Raw genomic sequence first — 22,432 nt, forward strand, 5'->3', positions numbered from 1 at the left:
CCCCCTACAATGGTCCCACGCTTGCCTTTGATGCCTTCTAAGACTGCCCTGATTCTGCTCCACTGCCCATTAATGGTTGAGTCCCCCCCCCCCGCATCCATAAGATTTCAACCTTAACACACACAGTTCAGTTAAAATAAAGGTTAAAAAATGGAGATCAGGAACCACTAAGAGTTATAATCACCAAACTTGCTAAGAGAGTAGATCTTAATTATTCCAACCACTAAAAAGAAATGATAATCATGTGACAGGATCACTACAATGGCAATGTCAGGAGAGAGGGAGAGTCTCCCTCTGCCCTTTTCCTTAAGGTTCTTATGGCTGGCCAAATAATTAACAAGACAGGTTAGCAGGAGAAAATAATACCAAGTTTAATAACATGTATACATGGGAGAAAGCAGGGACACTGCGTTTCTCAACGCAATAGCAGAAATTCTCGTCTTGAATACCATGTTCAGCCAATGACAAAGGAGGATGTTGGCGGGGGGGGGGGGGGGGGGGAGTCAGTTATAGGAGATTACCACTAAAGCACAGTAAACAAGAGTAAGGTTATTATGCAGATTTAAGACCTCACCTTCCACATTGATAAGTCTCTAGAAATGAGGCCATCCCCCCTCTTCCCAAAACAGAGGGAGATACCTTTACAAATGGAGATTTCCCTTATAAATGTAAATGTTTGTCTGGCTACTCCTCGAAGGGCCATCCAGAGAATGTGGCCAGAGAGACATAAGATGGGCTTGTTGATGCCTTTCCTATTGTAACATCTATTTTACATTATATTATAGCCATCAGATAGAAGATCTGTTCCAGGAAGGAGTTACTATGTCAAATTCTTTAGGCAGGTAGTGGGGGAGGTCAAATGTCCCTCAGAGAAAACAACCAAGGTGAAGAGATATATTTCAGGGTGGCCAAATCTTGATTTCCCACAGCAATCGTATTAAATATATAAATGTATCAAATAAACATGTTGTACACCTTAAATTTACACAACGTTACATGTCAAATATATTTCAGTAATAATAATAATAAAAAAAGAAGCCACTAAGAAGGAGAGGATTTTTAGCAATGTGGGATGGACAGAAGGACGGACGGATAGGTGGAGGTGAAGAGCAGGCAGCTGGAGCCTGGAGACTGGACTTAGGAGAGTGGGAGGTTGGACAGGAGATGTAAAGTCCGGAGTCTGGTCATGTAGATGGAATTGACAGCTGTGCGGCTGGAGGGGATGCTTGGGGGTGAGCGTGGATAGAGGAGAGGCTGAAAGGCCAGAGGAGAGCCAGGGAGATGAGGAGGAACCAGAAAGGACGGAGGAGGAGGCCCAGTGAGAGGAGAGGGAGCCGAGAAGAGTATGGGGCCTGGAGGCCAAGCTGGAAAGTGTTTCAAAGAGGAGGGAGTGATCCGCTGGCTGAAGAGCAGCCCACGTGTCCCGGGAACAGTGACAGTGTAGCTGGTGGACATGGTGGGAGATGATGCTTCAGAGGCGGTGAGGCCAGACGGCAAAGGCCTTGGACTTGATTTGCCAGGGGCAATGGGGAGCCATTGGAGGTTTGTGAGCAGGGGACTGACATGATCCGGCAGCTGCCTTGTGGAGAGATTGAGGCAGGGAGAGCAGTGAGGAGGCTGTTAGCACGGATCAGGCAGACTGACTTAATCTGTCCCGTTGCTCCATCCCCCTTGCATTGTCCCCTGTCCCTGTCGCTCTGCCCTTCGTGGTACACCCTGGCCCACAGCCTTCCTCCCTGACCTGTCCCCTGGCCATGGCCCAAGGCGGGGTGGCACCGTGCTAGGAGCACAGGCTTGACTCCTCTTAGTGGAGTGACCTGGGCAAGCAGCAAACCCGCACAGAGCTTCTGCCCCACGTCTGGAAGCCCCTGCAGAGCGGTCACAGGCCAGCGGTGAGAATGGGGTGGTAGGACCTGGCCTGGAGCGAGTGCCCCATCGAAGGTCACTGATGTTCTCAGCCCTACTGAGGGGCACTTGTTGCCCCAGTCAGGAAAGAGTTAAACCATGAGCCCAACACAGGGCTGGAAGGCTGCTCAGTGTCATCTGCTTTTAGCCACCCTTGCCCAGCTCATAGGTAATCTTTCCATCCGTGGCAGGAGGCCACACAGATACTTGCTTGCCTCCAACGACAGGGAGCTCACAACCTTTCGAAGGCTGTCCATTCCGTCCATATGCACCTCTGACGTACGTAATTATTTCTTCCATCACAACTAAGGCTGCTTCCCTATGGCTTCTGTAACCCAGTCCTAATTCTGCCCTCTGGTCCCCCCCAGAGTCAGGCTGCTCTCACTACCAGCTGACCGCCCTTCCCCCAGGTGAAGACCTTAGGTGCTGCCTACCTTCATCAGCGCATCCTTGCTTGCCCTCTGCTTTCCGCCTGCCTCTGTGTGGAACGCATAGAGGGGGAGTTGTCCTCCCACTAGACCTGTGCGCCCAACACACAGGCCTGAAAACCCCTCCATACGCCACTGCTCTTGAGCTGCATCACTGAAGGCATGTGCTCACACACACGCACGTGCACCGGCTACACACGTGTTCTCAGTGCACAGTACACATGGGTAGACACACACGTCTGCACTACACATGCACACCAGCATGTAGACACAGACACACACGCTGGGTTATGCACACACTTATACATGCAGGCATGCATGCTCTTATACCCACACAAAGCCTGCAAACATACACAGGCATGCACAACACACATGTGTGCACACACATGCACACACGTGCATATCCACACTACACCCTGCACACATGCTCTTGCACACAAGCACACGCATACAGTCACCCACAAATGCTGCAGGCTCACAGACGCTCACACAAACGTTCTCCCAGAGTTTTAAACTCAGGGAACTTTTGGGTCCAGGGAGGGATGAGGGCCCTGTGGTGACAGAGTGAGTGATCGCAGGGCAGGGCCAGAGGGCGTCAGGCTTGGGACAGCTGTGGGCTGTCACCCGCAGGTGAAGGATGCTCTTGGCCAGCTTGGCGCAGGCACAGGGGTGACTGATGACGCGCGGGCCCTGGTAACGGGCAGATGGTCGCCTAGCGACCTGGTCCCTGCCGGCAACAGCCCGGCTTTTCCTAGCAACCGCAGCCTTTTGGTCCCCACCTGGCCTCCCTGGGGGCGTTTCTGCAGAGTTCCCCGCACATCCCTCAATCTGATTAGAAGCAGGAAAAGGATCGTGGCTCACCCGCCACCCGAGCCACACGGGCTCCGGAGCTGGCCTCGCAGGCTCGGGGCTGGGCCGGGGTCTCTAAATCCTCTCCTTGCGTGCACCGACCCGGGGCTTGGGACGGGGGTCATTGCCCCCAGCTGAGCTCCTGCACCATGCGCGTCCTCATCGGCAAACACGGCGCGACCCAAGTAGGTGGCTGCTTCTCCCCAAGGGCTCCCCTCCTTCCTTCTTCCAGGGTTGGGGTGCTGGGTGAAGAGTCTGCTGAGGGCGACTCTTAACTTGGGGACACAGCCCGCTAGGTGACCTGGGGGAGTAGCGGGGGGCTGGCAAACCTTGCAAGCTGGCTGCTCTGCTACTCCCTGCACCTTTAACTTGGAGAGCCGGGGGTCCTCCGGGATGACACCCTCAGCCAGTCTGTGTCATCCTCTGTTTGGAAATCCTTGGGGTTTGGGAACTTTCCGGAAGCTGATGGCCTGCTGCTTCTGTGCTGGGCAAGAGGGGGCCTTGGCAGGCACTGGGTACACTGCCAACCAGGGGCAACATGACTTTGGGTACGTATGTCCCGAAACAGCCCCTGGTGGTGCTGACAGGGCCACCGGAGAGCTTGTTAGGTGTTCGATGGTTGATGATGTTTGTGCAAAATGTTCCCCAATCCACATGAGTGATTCACAGACCTGCAGAATGCCGCCTCCTCTGGGATTAATAATAATGACAAGAACAATCATAATAACAGCTGCTGTTTGATGAGCACTTATTTTCCAAGCCAGACACTATGCTAAGGCACCTATTATTGATCCCATTTCACAGATGGGAGAACCGAGGCTCAGGAACAGTACACTCCATGTCCAGGGGTGGCCTGCTGGCACGTGCAGAGCCAGTATTCTGTCCCTGGTCAGGCTGGCCTCAGAGTGAACACTTGGCACCACAGACAAGGAAAGCTGCTCACCAGTGTTTAGAAGTGGAGAATTGAGAACTACACCTGACATGGAGGTCTTTGTCGACTTTTCCATGAGATTCTCACCAGGCCTTCTGACCTCACTCAGATAAGTCGGGCTGTACAGGCCGGGCACATCCTACCCATTTGACAGAGAAGCAAACAGAGGCAGCCCGAGGGCTTCCCAGTGACTTGCCCAAGGCCATACGGCGATTCCTGGCCTGATTCTGGAGTGAGCAAGACCCCAGGCAGCCTTTGACTGCACTGTGGGAAGTTCATTTCCCCGCCTTCGTGCTCTGAGACCTGAGGGGGGCATTGTTCCCACAACACTTTTGGAGTCCCCAAGAACGTTTTCATTTCTTTTAAAATCAGACCAAAAATGAACTTTTAGTTGGAAGAGAATGTTTTGATATATGATATTAACATAGGACTCTCCATATCAATGCGGTCATAAAATATAATTTTTAATATGTTTTTTCTGGAGGAAGGGGCCCAGGAAGGCTGCAGTGCCCAGGCTCCAGGAAAGTCCTAATGTGCCCTTGCTTTTGTGACTTAGTCTCTTTAAGGAGATCTGTCTCTTCCTGGGGTAGGGAGCGTGACCCTGATAATTCAGCCCCTCATGACGGAAATCCCAATACACTGAAGAGGAATAAAGCCAGTTGGGTGCTTGGGTCGTCCAGACACTCGCCTCGCTCCTCTGTGTCCCATGGGGCCGTGTAGATGCTCAGAGGCGGGCAGTGGAGTGTAAAGTACGTGGTGTTGGAGACAGCCATGTTTTATGCAGTCTCGCCTTGTACAGGCTGTGTGACCATGGGCAGGCCGTCTGACCTCTCTGAGCCGCCGATGTCTAAGCTGGACTGGGCTCGGTCACAGCCTGGGTCTCTCAGGGTTATTTGGGTGAGGATTTGGGGAGCTGCTGTGCGTGCAAAGTGCTTGGTCAGCGCCCGGCACGCAGCCCGTGGGAGCCGCTTTGATAATATGATTGCCAGCCGATTCCTGCTCCCAGGCTGCTGGCTCCAACCTACTAGGGCTCCAATCCGTCCCCACCACCTCATCCACCTTGGGACGGCTGAGACGCGGCGCTTTGGGTGGACGCTGGTGAATCCAGGTTTTCTGGGCGGCAGATACCGCAGAGCTGCCTCCACAAGCCCTCTGGTGACAGGGATCTGGCGGGGGGGGTTGGCCTTAGGAAGCAGGATCTAATTCTAACTACAAAAATCACGTTAGCCCCTGGTCCTGAGTCATCATTTTGCCCCAGAGGTCGCACACGGGCATCTAAGGGCCGAATATAGCCTGGAGACAGGCTCTTTGGATATCCACATATCAATACAGGTATATTAATTTGGATTAATTATCAGCATCTAAAGATCGGGAGATTCCACCTTTAAAACGTGTAGTTTAGGTGCCTCTTGAAAATCAGAAGATCTGTCCCCGGGGCCCCCATTCCGAGCAGAGTGGGTGTGCAGACTCAGATGGGCACAGGTTCCCTGGTTTGCTGTGGTCTCCCCTGCTGCCTATTACCTCCCCCCGGCCCCCGTCACTCATATACACCTGCTGCCTGGGCCGGGGACCCTGAAACCTTCAGCAGCTGCAGTGTGGTTCTGATCTCATGGCGTGGAAAGAACCAGGGCCCACATTTGAGGTTCGTGTGGTTTGGGACAATTTGCTGTGTGATTTTCGCCATGTCGGTTCACCTCTCTGGGCTTTACTTTTCTCGTCCTCCCTGCCCTGCTTGCATCACCAAGGTTGCCTGCAGACTCTCAGAAGGGAAATTTTAGCCATATATTTTGAACGCTATCCAGTGCCCTTTGACATCCCAGAGGACAGTTCCCCAAACCATTCTCCATGCTTTTCTTTGCACATGCTGTTCCTCCTTTCTGGATAACATTCCCAGCTCATGGGCCACCTCCTCTGGGAAGCCCTCCTTCCTAGGCAGAATTGTGGCTGTGCCCTTCACAGCCCCTTGCTCAGCGCATGTCTCAGACTGGAAGATTGTTAGCAGGACATGGATCTGCTGACCCCATGTGCTGGGAGCCTCCTATGGGCGAGGACCTATTCTTGGGCATCTTTGAGCCCCAGCTCCCCGCAGAGCCTGGCACTCAGCAGTGTTCAGGAAATGTTTAACACCGCTAACCCCAGCCCTTTCCTCCTCCCCCTCCAGTCACAGTATCCTGTTGGATAGCTATCTGGCGGCACAGGGTGGCGAGGACCCAAGCAGAGTAGACGGGACCGAGCACCAGAGGGCCTCACCCCAGGTATGGAGCAGCACCAGCCCGGCACCCGGGCCACCCCTGAGGCCTGGGCTGGCGGCGGTGGAAGGGGGTGGGGCCTTGTCCACTGTGTTTGCAGGGGGGTTTCTGGCTGGTGAGATGCCCACCGGACAGAGGGGAGTAGGGGGTAGGTCCTGTGAGGCCCGCTTGTACCTCAGATGGTGTCGGGAAGGGCCTTGGGTGACACAGCAGGTGGACCTGCCCTTCGGTCCTCACAAGGCTGTGTGACCCTGGGCAAGTCACCTCCCCACTCTGGGCCTCAGTGGCCACCTTTGTAAAATAGGGCTAAAAACCCCTCCCCAGGGTGTTGCACACAGTTGTACACTGTGAAGTGCTGTGCCCATGGTGGGGAGTGCTATGGTGTCTGCCCTCAGCGCTGTGTCCACACATGCACAGGGCTGCCTGAGAAGACCCCCTCGTGATATGTGACAGGTCCAGGTGTTGGGGCCTGGGGCTCCCGTGTGCACTGCCCTCTACAGGCTGGAGGCCACCTCCCTGGGTGCCCCAAAAGGTGGGCTGGCAGGGCCTGACTGGCCGGGCAGGGCCAGGAGTAGAGTTGGGCCCATGAGGACTCCTGAGGACGGGTCTCCCGACAGAGGTTGGGCCGGACCAGGGCTGGGGGGGCTGGTGCTCACAGCTTCTGATCGCGCTTCATTTCTTGCAGGACCCGCAGGAGGAGGCTGTGGCCACCCACTCAGGAGGTAGGTGTGTGGTGGGGGTGGTGGGTTTGCACAGAGTGTCCAGGATACTTTCAGGCTGGGGGCAGCCTGGGCCAGGGGCACCCCACCTCCTCCCCGTCCATCTCCACACTCCCTACACCCCTCCATCTGCCCATCCTCTGTGTCCTGGGGCCACATTGTCAGCGCCTGGTGATGGATTTCAAAGGCCCCAGGGCACCTTGGAATTGCACTGAGGCCTCCCCAGGATTCCCAGTGGGCCTGGGGAAACCCTGCTCCCAGCCAACCCCTCCGGCCACCCCCTCACTGGGGACACCGTTCTCTGGGCCACCACCCTGTGAGGGCTTGGCTCAAACGTGACAGAGAAAATTGGGACCAGAGCTTGCTAAGGGCGTGTCCTAGACTCCACCTCTGTTGTCGAGCTCTTTCTCACTGCTAAGATCTCCAGGTTGTACCCAGAACACGCACTTTGCTATTATTTACTGTCCCCCCAAATCCTGAGATCTCCAGAGACAGTGGGGACAGAGCCTAGGGGAGCCGAGGATAGCTGGGTCATGGAGCCCAGGACAGATGGACTTGGAGCCCTGGACTTACAAGCCTCCACGTTCCTCAAGCCACGGGCGCTCCAGCCGCCCCGTGGGGAAGACAGACCATTTCACAGATGAGAAAACTGACTCTCCGTGTGGGCGGCATTTGGCCAAGTGGTCAAGGGCCCAGACCTGTGTTTCACTCCTGGCTCCTCCCTCTTCCTTGCTGTGTGACCTGGAGCCAGTTCTGTGACCTCTCTTAGCTGTGGCTCCGAAATCGAGAAAGATGGGGCAATAATAGTACCTACCTCACAGGGTTGTTGGGCACAGTAGGGGTGACAATGTGTCAAAGGCACCCAGCACTGGGGCTGGCACTGAGGGGGGGGGCCACATGGCACCACGATGCTCGTGTTCCCAGCCAGCCAGCGACTGAGATGGTCTGGACCCACTGTCCTAACCCCATATGTCCCCAGCTGGCTCCCCACCCGGCCTTTGATAAATGTCCTCCGTCAACTTCAACACGTGTCTGTAGGAAACCTCCTGGTCTGCACCCCACACAGGTGAGTAAGACCAGGTCACCCAGGTGCAGACTCAGGATCCATGGGGCTGGCTCCACCCCCTTCCCCAGGTCATCTGGAAGCAGGTGGTCTGGGAACCACACTCTGAGAAACGCTGAGGCACAGCCATTTGTCTGCCGCTGCTAGAAAGGGTGGACCTAGAACCCACAGCTTTGACGTCCCCTGGGAGCTGGTTAGAAATGCAGAATCCCAGGCCCCACCCCAGATCTGCTGAAGCAGAATCTTCATTGTGACAAGATCTCCTGATGATCTGTCTCACATTAGTATTTGGAGACCATGGCCTTGAGCCCTGCTTCTCAAACATGGCGGCACATTGGAATCACTTGGGGAGATTTAAAAATCCCGGTGCCAGGCCTCACCCAGACCGTTAAATCAGAATCTCTGGGGTTGGGCCCGGGCATCAGCATTTCCAAACCTCCCCAGGTGATTCCAATGTGCAGCCCAGTTGGGGAACCAGCGCCCTGGGGAAAGGTACTGCTTCTGGTTGGAAGTGAAACTCATTGAGCTCTAGGGTTCTTTAGGGATGGAAATCCTGATGGGCTGAGAACGTTTGAGTCCCGAGGCTGTGAGCCCAGGAGTCTGAGGAGTTAGGGGTTCTTTGATTCTGTTTTGAGTCTGAGATGGGAAATGCTGCTGGTGGCTGGTTAGAAGGGAGAGAACAAGAAGTAGGGGGACTCGGGCTGCCCCTCAGGGCTGGTGGGTAGACCTGCCACATGACTTGGTGATGCTTTTGGCATTAAACTCTGGGGACCAGTGGTGCTCCAGACTTTGGGCACAGCCACTGCGAGCGCAGGCGGGGGCTGGGCTGGTCTGTGTTGGCGCCAGCGGGTTGGAGCCCTGCCCCCCCGGCCTCCCTGTCCTCTGTGCTCCTCTTTGCAGTCCCCAGGGTCCTGCCTCTGCCGGAGACCCCCTGGCCGCAGCACCATGGCTAACCCAGGCTGGGACATGGAGCTGAGTCGCCTGGTCCAGGACCCGCCGCCTGGCCAGGTGGCCCCCAAGCTTGCCCCCCCAAGCCTGGCGGAGCACCTCCCCAACGTGCCCAGCTACCGCCCCCCAATCACCCGCATCCCCGTCCTCATCAACCGGAGGACGGCCTTGTCCAGCTCCAGTTTCGCCAGGGAGACCAGGAGCTCCATCCGTCGCCTAGGTAGTGTAGGCCCACCCAGCATGCTCATGCCCGCGAAGTGTGCTTCTGCATAGCTTGGGCTGCTTCCTGCATGGCTGCCATGGTCATGGCATGGGACAACTAGCTGGGCTTACAGAAAACCACCCCCTCTTCCTCTGCTGATCAGTGCCTTCCTCTTGCTCTGTGGTGACTTGAGGGGTATTAGTCCCCTTCTCTCTGTGCCTAAAACTCCACAGTTAGCAATTCATTTCTTTGGGTTAAACGTTGCTTTCTGCAGATCATCATTTTTTATACAGGCGGTCACTCACACCCTAATTTAAACAAGTCGCCCAGCTCTCCAGGCCAAGAGGCTTGGGGCAGGGAGCTGGGCTGGGGAAGAGAATAAATGGAGAGTGAAACGAGAGGAATGTAGAGGTTCATTGCAGACAGAATCTACTGACCTTGAGAGTTTGCTGGGAGCTGGACTTTCTGAGGACTGTTGATATCTGCCCAGGAAATTCCATTTCAGGAAAGGAAAGTCCCCCAGGTGTTGACAGACAGCAGGAGGAGCGGCCCCGTGAGGGGCCAGTGCAGAGAGAGGGCCTGTCTGGATCCATTTAATTGTGACAAGGTCCCTGCAGCGGCCTTCAGGCTCCTGCTGCCTGATGACAGAGGGTGCAGGGACATCCTGGTGCCTCTGGGCCAGCCCCCGTCACTTTCTGCCTTAACTCAAGCCAGACCTGCCCACTTTCCCTTTGACTTGTTTATTTTTGGATGACACTGGGCAAGCTTGCCCCTGAGATCAGAAGACGGGCAGAACCAAACATTCCATGAGGAGAGACCCACTGTTGTCCGTCTCTCCCCTTCCTGGCTCGGGGGTGGGCACAGGGTGGGGTGAGGTGGCACACGGCGTGACAAGGGGTGACACCCAGGCTCAGTCTTCTGAGCAAGCCCTAAATCGACTCACTCCAAAGGCTCCCCCAACTTCCATTGCCACACATCACTCCTTGATTTTTGCTATGTTCTGTACCAACTCTACTTTTATTTGCTTGCTATTTTGCTGTCAATGGATTCCTTTTTTTATTTAATTAAGTGTATTTAAACAGGAAACCTTACATTGCTAGTAAAATGAAAACTAGCATTGCTTGCCGCAAACAGAAGGCATACATAGAAAAAACCACAAATGCACTGAAGACGAAGTGGTGTGGATAGTTTCTGGTGAAACACAGTGGCCTGCCGCGGGCTCACAGCCGGGGCCTGCTCTCCCAGCCACAAATGGGTTAGCTGTGTCAGAGAGGTGTGAAGGCCACAATAGCATTAATTTGAGACTTCCTCTCTGCGTATTCAGGATCCAGAGAGAATTGAAATGAGGAGAATGTTCTCATTCCATGTTATCCTTTGCCTCGTCTGTGCCGTCTAAAATCATCTTGTGTCCTCCGTGGTCCCTGGGAGCCACACATTTTGAGAAATATCCCCGCTGATACATTGGGTCAGTGGACTAAACCGGCTGTGGTGTGACACACGGTGACTTTAGATGCTGCGGACAAGGCGATGACAGCGCATATAAGAATGTTATTCCCATGGGAATATTGCTGCTTGGCGCCTCCGAGCTGAGGTTTTGTTTGAACAGAGGCCTCTGTGTATGCTGCTCTCCAACCTCGGGTTGGGATGAGAGTTTGAGCTCTGGGTCCAAATCCTGGCTCTGCAGCAAGTTTCTTAACTTCTCTGACCTTCAGTTTCCTGATCCACAAAATGGTGACAACCATACCAGGACCTCAAAGAGTGGCAGGGAAGGGTGAGAGAACAAATAGATATAAAGCACTTAGAGTTCAGTGAGACAGACAGACGCCTGGCAGGGACCGAGGAAGCGCTTAGCAGTAAATAGTATTATTCTCTAAACCAATTTAATCATACAACCGTATTCTTTATATTTTTAATAGTATTACTCTTACTCTATAAATCAATAAAATATAAACCAATATAATTTCTATTTTGAGTGCCACTCTGCCAGGCTGGCGGGAAATGAGATACTAGACTGAGGGGTTTCCCTCCTCCCTGGGGACAATCGAGGCTGCAGGGTCTTTCCCAAGCCAGGGCAGGGGCGAGGGGAGCATCTGTCCCCACCAGACTCCCTGAGACAGCCTCACGGATGCTGGGGCCAGGGTGCTTTCTGCTGCCCGGGGGCCATGCTAGGGGCACTCTGGGGCACTGAGCAATTTTTTTTTTTTCGGTGAGGAAGATTGCCCCTGAGCTAACATCCATGCCAGTCTCCCTCTATTTTGTATGTGGGACGCCTCCACAGCATGGCTGATGGTTGGAGTATGTCCACGCCTGGGATCTGAACCCGCAAACCCCAGGCCACCGAAGCGGAGCGTGCAGAACTTTAACCACTCGGCCACTCCCCTGAGCATTTTTGAGAGGCTGCCGCAGTCCTGGCTGCCTCCACGCCCAGTCTCGCCTTTCGCACCTCCCAAGGTCTAGGGGAAGTAGGGTCAGGTCCCCTCTGCCTTACGCCCTCTCTTGCTTTCCACAGCCTGGGACATCTCGTGAGTCTGGCAAAACTTCTTCCTTAAATTTTTTAAAACTTCTCGATTCCTGTTCATCCTCTTCCCCTGAGGGCTTAGGGTTTAGTAAAATTAATGCCAAAAGGTCTCGAGGCCTGCTTAGGTTTCCTCCACCAAACTCCACCAAGTGCTGGCTTTTCCCATGATGGCCATTTAAAAAAAAAGTCTTGGGGCTGGCCTGGTGGCGCAAACGGTTAAGTGCTCGTGCTCCGCTGCAGCAGCCCGGGGTTCACCAGTTCGGATCCCGGGCGCGCACCCACACACTGCTTGGCAAGCCATGCTGTGGCAGCATCCCATATAAAGTGGAGGAAGATGGGCACAGATGTTGGCCCAGGGCCTGTCTTCCTTAGCAAAAAAAAAGAGGAGGATTGGCAGATGTTAGCTCAGGGCTGATCTTCCTCACAGAAAAAAAAAAAAAGTCACATATCCAAGTGTTTCAAAATGCTCCCCCTCCCCATTTTGGGGTGTGTGTGGCTGCCTTGCTAGTGCTCAGGCCAGCGCCTGGCTGCAGTGGTCCTACCCAGGCATGGTGGGGGTGGGGGCACCATCCCGGCCCCTCAACATCCTCTGGGCTCCACCCCGGGCAGACCTGTCCCACCGTCCCTGGGGTGGGTAATGAAGCCTGAGGTGGGGCCACACTCAGGCTTCTCAGGGAGGACCTGATTCTCAGGATGTGGGACATGGCACCAGGCCTCTCGGAGGTTGGAAGAGGAGTTGGGTTGATGAATTTTGGGGGCTCCTGGCATGTACAAAAACAAGGAAATACCAAAACAGGAACCCAAACAGGGGTAACATACACTACAAAGACAGGCTGTGACCCTTGATTGGAGGAAACTTCCAGATGTCTCCATTTGAGGCCCTTCAAGAGCGCGAGGCCATGTGCCCTCCTGCCCCACCTCCCCACAGGCCTGGGAAGGCATTAGACTCCCTACCTTGGGATGGGGAAACTGAGGCCCAGAGAGGGAAGCAGCTGAGCCAGGCTGTGCTAGGCCAGAACCTGGGGCTCAGGCTCCCCCAGGCTCCCCACATCCTCGCTGAGTGCTACCATCCCCCTCCCCCAACCCCGAGTCCTTGATGCTTCTCCAGGCCCAGGGAAACCAGGCTGGGCTTTGAACAGCCGGACTTCAGGCTGCGTCCAGGAGCTCCTGTGGCTTCCATGGCTTCTGTGGCATTCTTGCTTCTTTTGTGGCTCGTGTGCTGGTGGCTGGGGTGGCCGTGGCTCTCAGAGGGACGTGGGCTCTGCATTCTTGCACCCCCTGCATGGAGCTCCCCTGTGGGCCCCGTCGGGGGGTGATGCTGGCAGAGGTCCCTCCAAACATGCTTTCTGTGCCTTCCTTCAATAACACAGCAAGGCCCCCAGGACCCGGCTCTTCTCTCTCTCTGACTCTGTCCTCTCCTCTTCCCCAAGTGCCTGCCACAGAAGAGCACCCAGAAGTGCAGGTGGAAGATGCTGATGCTGACAGCCACCCCCTCACCGTGGAGGAGAGTCCACCCTCGCCTGTGCTGCCACCACCTTCTCCTGCCAAGTCTGACACACTCACAGTCCCAGGCTCCGCCGCAGGCAACCACAGGTCAACTTTTCTGCTTCTCTTGGACTTTTCACAGCACTGCACCACCTGTCCACTTGGCAGGAGAGGAGATTGGGGCCAGAGAGGGGAAGCAGCTGGCCCAAGGTCACTCAGCAAGTTGGTGTCAGAAGTGGGACTGTGACCTCGCTTCCTGGTTCTCCTGAGTCCTGGCTTCGGGTTCTATAAAGAGCTCTCCAGGAAGCCCTGTCCCCCAAAACCTCAAATGTATGTTAGAAAGGGGTAATAAATGTGACAGGGCTAATTTCCACCCCCTCATTTTATTATTAAATCATGCAATGGAAATACCAAAGAACGCTAGAAAAATAATCATCCATAACGCACCACACTAGATGGTGTTTTTATATTTCTGCCTTTTCTTTTATACTTTGTTGATGGGCCCATGCTTTTATGTGGTTTTAACTGAAAGAGTGATTTGGATCACATCTGATTTGAGACCACATCTCATTTAGTGAATCCTTTTCCACATTGCCAGGCTGTCTCCTTAACACACATTTATGATGGCTGCATGATATTCCTCCAACTCCATGTGCCAGAATGGGCTTAACAAATTCCCTTTTGTTGGGAACTGTCCATAATGGTGTTATGAACATCTCTTTGGTGTTCTGCTCTCTGTGCCTGGGCTCCTTTCTCACGAGTGGGATTCTTGGTCAAATTTGCACACATTTTTACGCCTCTTGAGATAAATTTGTTGCTGCATGGTTAGAGTTGGTTTTGGGCAATGTGAGCCAGGTAACTGAGAGAGGTCCTGCATACAGCTGTAAGCAAACTGTGAAGTGCTGTGCAGTGCTTTGTGAATGACTACATTTAAGCCAAAGGGGAGCTGTTGGTGCTTCTCCTGCACTGGCTGGATTGAGAGAGGGTTCTTGATTAATTTTTGCTCTCATCCATGAGCCCTTGAGTAATTTTTCAGCTGAGGCCAGGAGCCTGCCAGAATGGAGATGGCTGGATGTGGCAAACAGAGGGGGCTCTCAGATTTTAATGTGGAGAAAAGAGTCATAATGTCACCTAGCCGTGCAACACAGCTCACAGCCCCATCAGTCCTCATGTTTAATTCATTGAATTATGTACAGAGTACAGACAATGGAAGAAATGGCACCACCATGGTTATAGACATCTGGTCTACCTCCCTCACATTATAAGGGTAGGGAAACTGTACAGGCTGGGTTGGGGGCGGATATTTGGGGGCAAGGAGGGGCCTAGGATCACTTGGGACTAGAATCCAAGCCTCCTGCCTTCTGCTTACGGGCTGGGCCTGTGGGGCTCCTCTCACCCATTTCATTTATTCATTTATTAATTCGCAGACATTTACTAAACATCTTTATGAGCCAGGCTCTACTCTAGGTGCTGGGGATGCATCAAGGAAAAGCTGCCAGGGCCTGCCCTCACAGAGCTGCCATTCTAGTGGGGCCGAGAGAGACAATGAACAAGTAATCGAACAAACAGACTATTCCAGAAAGTGCTAAGTAGGATGTGACTGCGAGGAACTGGGGGGCCTCTGCCTGAGCTTAGCCCTGAGAAAGGTGAACTCTGATGCCTGATGCAATAGGCCAGCGGGGCTGCCCGTGGTCAGGGATGGAATGAGCACTGGGGGCAACTGATGGGAGCAGAAAAACCACAGGCCCTGACAGAGGGGCACGTGGGCAAGGCCCTCCCCACAGCTTAAGAGTGCGGTTTGGAGTGAATCCTAGCTCACCACTTAGTGGATGTGAGGCTTCAGGCAAGTCACTGACCCTTCCTGGGCCCCCATCTTCCTGTTATAAGATGAGGATAGAACACCACCTGTCTACGGGGATGTTGTGAGAATTCAAGGAGCTGCTGCGTGTGAGGTTCCCAGCACGGGGCCGGGCGCCAGGCTGCTGGGGGACAGCTGCTGACTCAGCTCACATCTGGGTTCTCTGGGGCAGCACGTGCCCTCCAGGCTCAGGAGAGGGCACCGGGCTGGACACAGGACTGAGTTTAGGTCCCACCTGCGGAACTTGTGGCCTCAGTCTTCTCGCGCGTGGCCGTCCTTTTAATTAGAGTGTCAAAGAGGTGAACCCATGACTTTTGCCATTCTAGGCGAGTTGGCATAGGTGATACGATAGTTTCAGAACCTTCTGGAATAAAGGCAAATGCTGCACATCCCTCCTTCTGTGTCCCTCCAGAAGCCCTAATGGTGGAATCCTGAGTCACGGAGGTTGAGGATCAAAAGAGTGCCAGGTGGATTCACACCTAGACACCATCCGCTGAAATGCTACTTGCTCCAAATGCAGCGCCCCATGGCAGACTTGGACTCAATGGCAGGGGACCCCGGGGATAACTTAGTCTTCATTCTTCAGATAGGGAACCTGGAGCTCCGGGTGGAGATGGGGCTTGGGACTTGCCCCAGGTCACACCATGAGCTGGGAGACCAGTCTCCATGGCTCAAGAGTGTTTTCTTTTCCAGCCGGGGGCACATCTGCAAAGGGAGGGAGGCTGAGCTTCCAGGAGAGTTAACCAGATGGACCGTGAGCCCTCAGGCCTTCTCTAGTAGCTGGAAGGGTTGAATGATAGAGAATGGAGGGGGGATGGCTGGAAGGCAGCTACTTTAGACTGGGAGGGGGAAGAAGGACGTTTAAGCTACAACCCGGCTGAGTGATGTGTCTCATTTAGTTGGGTAGATTTAGTGCCATTCTACAGAGGGGGAAACTGAGGTGGCTCAGAGGGTTTAAGTAGCTTGCCAAGGTCACACGCTGGGAGGAGGCAGGGCTGGGAGGCAAGCTCAGGTTTGTCTGATACCAAGTCAGTGCTGTTACTTTTACGCTAGGCCATTGAACGGATGTGGAGACTGAGGTCCAGAGAGTGGCTATGCCCCTCTCTTTTCACTTTTTGTCTCCCTGCAGGCAAGCGAGGACCCTTTGGCAGCACCATCCCCCACCCAGGATTCGGCTCTGGGTGATCTGCGGGGCTCAAAGTCAGTCCACGTCCCCCTGGGGCCCCTGCCCTCGCTGAAGGCCCTTCCACGTCTGTGTCCTTGCAGGAAGAGGCTGCCCTCCCAAGATGATGAGGCCGAGGAGCTCAAGGTGCTGTTGCCAGCTGAGTCCCCCATGGTTGCCTGGTCGGACCCCCCTACCCCACAGGGCACTGAGTGAGTGGGGGCCACCTCTGGGGTCTCAGAGAGTCAGAAGGTGGGGTGGGGATGGGCGGGCAAGGGGAGGTGAGTGAGGGGGAGCATGGATGTTCCTAGAACCCTCCACCACAAGGGGGGCTTTGCCAGTGGCTTCCAAGTAGTAAGACAGGAGTGGGCTTCTTGCCCAGGTTGCCTCTGGCTGGCCCAGGAGTTCTGCAAAATCTGCAGAATGGGCTCAGACTGTGGGCCCAGCTGTGCACCGAACCTCAGACAGCAGGCCCTGGGGAATCCACCTCCTTACAAGCTCCCAGGCAACTGGGATGCAGCTGGTCTGTGGGACAATGTTTAGAGGCCACTGCGAGGGCGTTGGGACATGTGTCTCTACATCTAACTATCCTAAGGGCTGGGCCAATGGGAGATGTTTTCCTGAAGAGTTTGAGTAGCCTTGTTGATGGTGAATCCTCCAGCCCTGGGCTCTGGGACCCCCATCCTGCTCCCCAGCCACACCTCCTGGAGTGGCCTCAGGAGACACTGGGCTTTTCTTCCAGTCTTTTCTTTCCATCCATAATCTTATGGAGTTTATGTTTAACAGAGTAGTGGAAAGTTCAGAAAAGTTAAAGAAACAGGAAACCAATCCAAACCTCACCCACAGTCCAGTGGTCCAGTCACATCTTATGCAGTAGGGGAGGGATAGGGTTAGGGTTTAATATCAGAAAATAAGGCAGAAATCAGGTATAGTAATAAAAATTACCCCTAAAAACTCTTAAGGCAGTCAACATGGAGACCCATGTATAGGCTAAGCCTCTGTAACAAATAGACCCCAAAGATCCAAGAAGATGTCTCATGTGTCATAGTCATGTCATTAGTTGCATGTTTCAAGTCAGCGGAAGGCTCTGCTCCATGCAGTCATTTAGGGACCCAGCTGACAGCAGCTCTGCCACCTTCATGTGGCTTCCAAGATCCTGCTGGTCACCACTGGAAAGGGAGAACACCAGGCCACTCTTTGACAAGGAGGCTGGAGTTACATGTGTCATGACTGTTCACGGTCCGCTGGTGAGAACTCGCCTGGCCACACCCGGGAAATGTGGTCCCAGCCAGGTGTCCACGTCCCAGTGGCTACTCCCCACAGGAGAGAACAGGTGTGGGTGAGCAGCTCATGTCTCCAGCACACCCGGGAGCCATCTTTCATTGGGACCCCCACACTGGTTGTCTCCAGCTCAGCTCCCTCACCTGAGCACAGGGGGAGAAGCTGGCTTGAGTCTCAGTGCCTCGATGTAAGAAAAAGAAAATGGATCTATCAACGCTAGTACCGCACTCAGCTCAGTGAGATGGTCACAGTGAGGCCACTCAGGGGAGAGCCACTCACGGCCCGTCTCCACTCGCCCAGGGCCCTGGCCCCACGCTGAGTGGAATGTCAGGAGACTCTCATTCATTCTCTCTGTCTGTCTATCTCTCTCTTGCTGCAACTGCATGCAGTTTAAATTCCTATCAGTTAAAGGATATGTAATGTATCTGCATGGTTTTTCCCACCAGCTATTTCCTAAGCCTGGAAAAGCAGCCGTGTCCCCTCTCTGATCTGTCTCACACACGTATCTCACCTGAGCCCCACCTAAATTACAAGTGTTTCCCTCTAAATTACAAATGGCATCAAAGGTTTTCCAGAACCGCCCATCTGAATCAGAGCCTCCATGGTACATTTTCTAAAAGCTGGGCCGGAGCACCCGGCCGTTACTCCCAGACCGAATTTCCTCCTCAGAGATATTAAAGTTGGTTTGATGTTTCTGATATCAGAAGGAGATGGGCAGGACTTGCCTCCTTCAGCCCAGGTGGGATGCAGACCCTGTTCTGCTCTTGCCTGGGGCAAGAGGTCCCTTCCCGGAATGCCCACTCAGCTTTGGGTGGTGTTTCCTCAGTGACCAGGACCGCGCGGCCTCCACCGCCAGCCAGAACAGCGCCATCATCAACGACCGGCTGCAGGAGCTGGTGAAGCTTTTCAAGGAGCGGACAGAGAAGGTGAAGGAAAAACTCATCGACCCCGACATCACCTCTGATGAGGAGAGCCCCAAGCCCTGTGAGTCCAGAGCTGGACATGGCCCACCCGGCCAGGGGTGGGATGGAACCCCAAAAGCCCCCTGTCAACTCACAGTGAGAATGGCCCTAAGGAAATGGGTGGGGTGCATGAGAAAAGCCAAGATCCCCACTCTCTGGATTTCTGGGTCCTGTATGTACAGGAGCCAGGGGAGGGAAGAAGGTCAAAGTTCCAACCAGCTATCCTGTTGTACTTCCCTCCCCCTCCCACACAGCAAGTACCCTCACTGACCCTTCTGCCCCTTTCCCACAGGCAGGCAGGTGGTCTACCCTGGGACGTATCTCATGTCACACACTCAGATGGTGTCCATAGCCTACTCTGAAACTAGACAGTCTTATTTATCAGAGGCCCCAGTTGCAATATTCTTATGGGGCTACCTGAAAGGTTCCTGCTTTCAAGATTCCAGGAGAGGGCCGGCCCCGTGGCTTAGCGGTTAAGTGCGTGCGCTCCGATGCAGGCGGCCCGGGTTCAGATCCCGGGCGCGCACAGACACACTGCTTCTCCGGCCACGCTGAGGCCGCGTCCCACATACAGCAACTAGAAAATGTGCAACTATGACATACAACTATCTACTGGGGCTTTGGGGGAAAATAAATAAATAAATAAAATTATTAAAAAAAAAAAAAAAAAAGATTCCCGGAGAAAATAAGACCCATGCTCGCTTACCAAGGAGGTTTTCTAGGTCTTTCCAAAGGAGGGCTGTGCCTTAGAACTCATGGTGCCAACCATGGATCTAGCAGAGCCTGACTTCACAATCCTAAAGCCAGAAACATAGCCATATTGAACTTACAAGAGCCAACCTCTAGGTCACCAACAATATCACCATAGATGCACAGGAAGGCTGTGATCCCATTCGATGTCTTGTTTTAGAGAGGAAGAAGCTGGGATTTCTGCTCTGCAAAACCTAGAGCAATGTTTTCCTGATTTCTGGCCCAGGGTAGTGGAAGTCCCGGGTATGAAATTCTCCCGGCCCTGCAGAGGGACCCAGAGGGGTCCAAACACAGACACACAGCAGACACTCAGGTTGGAAACATCCAACTGGCCCAGAAACACCTCATTTGGGGCGGCTCCTGAGAAGCAGTTCCAGATTGAGCTGGGAAGAGTTTCTGGGCTGGTGCCCAGGTTGCTCTTAAGGAGGGAGCTGTGGGGTTTGCTCCAGGAGAGCACGTGGCTTCCACACACAGAGCTTACAGTGGGTTGTGGGATGGTGCCAGGGTCCCCTCGGCTCTGGTTGCAGGGTCTGTAGTTGGGAGCCTTCTCTCTGGATCCTCTCCCTGAGCCTCAGGGCTGGGTCAGATGGTCACCAGTGTCATCCCACAGCCCCAGCCAAGAAAGCCCCAGAGCCAGCCCCTGACACGAAGCCGGCTGAGGTGGGGCAGGAGGAGGAGGGGCACTACTGCGACATGCTCTGCTGCAAGTTCAAACGCCGCCCATGGAAGAAGTACCAGTTTCCCCAGAGCATCGACCCGCTGACCAGTGAGTCCGGGGTGGGCAATGGGCATTGCCTCCTTGTAACATGAGAGGGCAGGAGAATGGGAGGGAGTGCAAGAGGTGGGCTGGGAGGCTGCGGACCTCCAAGGTGCATGACCCAAAACAAATAAAAAATCCCTGGCATAGGAACATGAGATCATACCCATCTCACAGACAAGAGAACTAAGGCACAGAGAAGTTAACCACCCTAAAGACACAACTAGTTATGGAGACCCAGGACTCCGACTCCTGGCCCTGTCTTTCTTCTACTCTGCTCTCGCTGGCTCCTTCCTGGAGCTGCTGCTCTGAGCAGAAAAGGGAAGAAATTCTTCCAATGTCAAAGTGAATTCCTCTCGCTTCCCTTTTAGCCCACGATATATTCCTCAGGAATAACAACCCTTCACATGCGCACAGCACTTTACAGTTCACGAAAGATCTCCCTGCCTTTCTTATCTGGCCTCCGCTTGTGACTTCTCTGAGGAGGGCAGGGCTGGTGCCAGAGGGGACATTCCCAAGGTCACACAAGAAGTCATTTGGGGGACAGAACTCCAGCCCTGATGTCCACTGGTTCTCTAAAATGACCAGGTGACCTACGGTATACAACCATCCAACCACCTGTCCATGTATCCATCTGTCCATCTTGTAGGTTTACTGTTGTGTATTTACTAAGGTAGGAAATACATTTTTGGAGAAACTTCAACAAGGTTGAAAGCAGAAGTGTTTTCTAGTTGGCATCTATTGTCTAATAATGCCCCCATATCCCCTCCTCAGAGTACTCTGATTTATTAGAGCCTAGCGGTGATTTATTTTTTAACCAAAGATAGTTTTACACTCCTCCCCGCAAGTTACCGAGGTGCCACATATAGTGTTTGTAGGAAAGTGCAGACGGACATGTGGAAAGAAGAAAGCCTCACCGTGATCCCACCGTGAGGAGCCCTCTCCAGCTGATGTTCTCGCACATTCCTGCCCCCTCCCTTCCCCACAGACCTGATGTACATCCTGTGGCTGTTCTTCGTGGTGCTGGCCTGGAATTGGAACTGCTGGCTGATTCCCGTGCGCTGGGCCTTCCCCTACCAGACCCCGGACAACATCCACCTCTGGCTGCTGATGGATTACCTGTGCGACCTCATCTATCTCCTGGACATCACCGTGTTCCAGCTGCGCCTGCAGTTTGTCAGAGGAGGGGACATCATTGTGAGTCACAGGCAGGAAGAGGGGGTGGCCGGGGGCAGACCCTGCAGCCAGAGCCTTTGAGGGACTGACCCCCGATGCCACGATTGACAGCAAGATAAATGAACAGGGAAATCACAGGAAGTCTGCCCGTGTTTATTCAACAGCACAATACCTTTGATGTATTCAAATTATGCACATCAAATATTGCTTGTGGGCGAAACGGCTCCTGGGCCACCTGATGGAATCAGAGATGGAAAGGGGTCCAGAGAATGGCCTTTAGTGCAAGTGGACCTGTTTCAAATCCCGGCTCAACCATAACTAGCTGTATTACCTCTCTGAGCCTCAGTCTCCTCTTCTGTAATATGGGAGTAGTAATTCTTCCCCCTTCATAGCATTGCTGTGAGGATGGACAGAGGTCATGTCTTCAGGGTGCTCAGCACAGGTAACTGCTGGTAACTGACATATCCTGGGTCCTGCAAAGAGCCCACTGCACTTACTGGGTGGGAACTGAAGTCCTGATTGTGACTTGGCAGAAGCAGGAGGCACAGTTCTCGTCTCCTGGTGCAGGTCACTTTCCAGAATCCCACCCTAGCAGAGCCTGCACCCCTGTGTACAGACAAGGGGAGGTTGTGCCTCTAAAACAATCTAGAGGACAAGGCCTTCCCTGGGCCACCTCTTTCCTGGCCCGATCAGAGCAGTTGCCAGCTCTTCGGTAAATAAGGTTGCAGATGGTCTGGGGAAGAACAACGTGCTGAGAATAAGTTCAGTATCCTGGCTTTCCGTCCAAGAAATCAGACTCTAGCTGGGTAACCACTCCCTCCCCTCTGGGGGCTCGACCTCCCCACCTGTAGCCCCCCGCTCCCAGGCTTTCACCGAAGCTCATCTGGGTTCCGTGTCCATGCGGCTGTTACTCAGAGAGGAAGGTGGAGGTTCTGCGAGATTTTCCACCGCTGCTCCCACTGGGTCAGGGATTAAGCTCTCAGGCCAATTCACAGTCACGATTTTATTTTCTTCCAGACGGACAAAAAGGAGATGCGGGATAACTACCTGAAGTCTCGCCGCTTTAAGGTGTGTGCCGGGGATGCAGGTTTCTGCGGGGTCTCGGAGGGTGGTGTCTTGGGGGCCCTGGGGACTTGGGGCCCGTGGGACGTGGTTCCCACCAGGACGGCACAGGCCGGGCAGCCAAACA

The 22,432-nt window shown here is 54.0% G+C and overlaps 1 protein-coding gene across 1 annotated transcript in view; it reads left to right on the forward strand.

Moving 5' to 3' along the window:
• The window catches only part of CNGB1 (cyclic nucleotide gated channel subunit beta 1), a 69,732-nt gene that overhangs the window by 18,254 nt on the left and 29,046 nt on the right, over positions 1-22,432 (forward strand). The window contains exons 14-21 of the mRNA XM_087420181.1: positions 6,275-6,368; positions 7,048-7,084; positions 13,243-13,405; positions 16,422-16,529; positions 18,425-18,582; positions 19,921-20,076; positions 21,056-21,264; positions 22,261-22,311. Of these exons, the coding sequence (XP_087276307.1) occupies positions 6,275-6,368; positions 7,048-7,084; positions 13,243-13,405; positions 16,422-16,529; positions 18,425-18,582; positions 19,921-20,076; positions 21,056-21,264; positions 22,261-22,311 (976 nt within the window). The remainder of the gene's footprint in view (positions 1-6,274; positions 6,369-7,047; positions 7,085-13,242; positions 13,406-16,421; positions 16,530-18,424; positions 18,583-19,920; positions 20,077-21,055; positions 21,265-22,260; positions 22,312-22,432) is intronic.

Source organism: Ceratotherium simum, chromosome 30 (assembly GCF_057802395.1).
Source record: "Ceratotherium simum simum isolate JZ-2026a chromosome 30, ASM5780239v1, whole genome shotgun sequence".
NCBI lineage: Eukaryota > Metazoa > Chordata > Mammalia > Perissodactyla > Rhinocerotidae > Ceratotherium > Ceratotherium simum.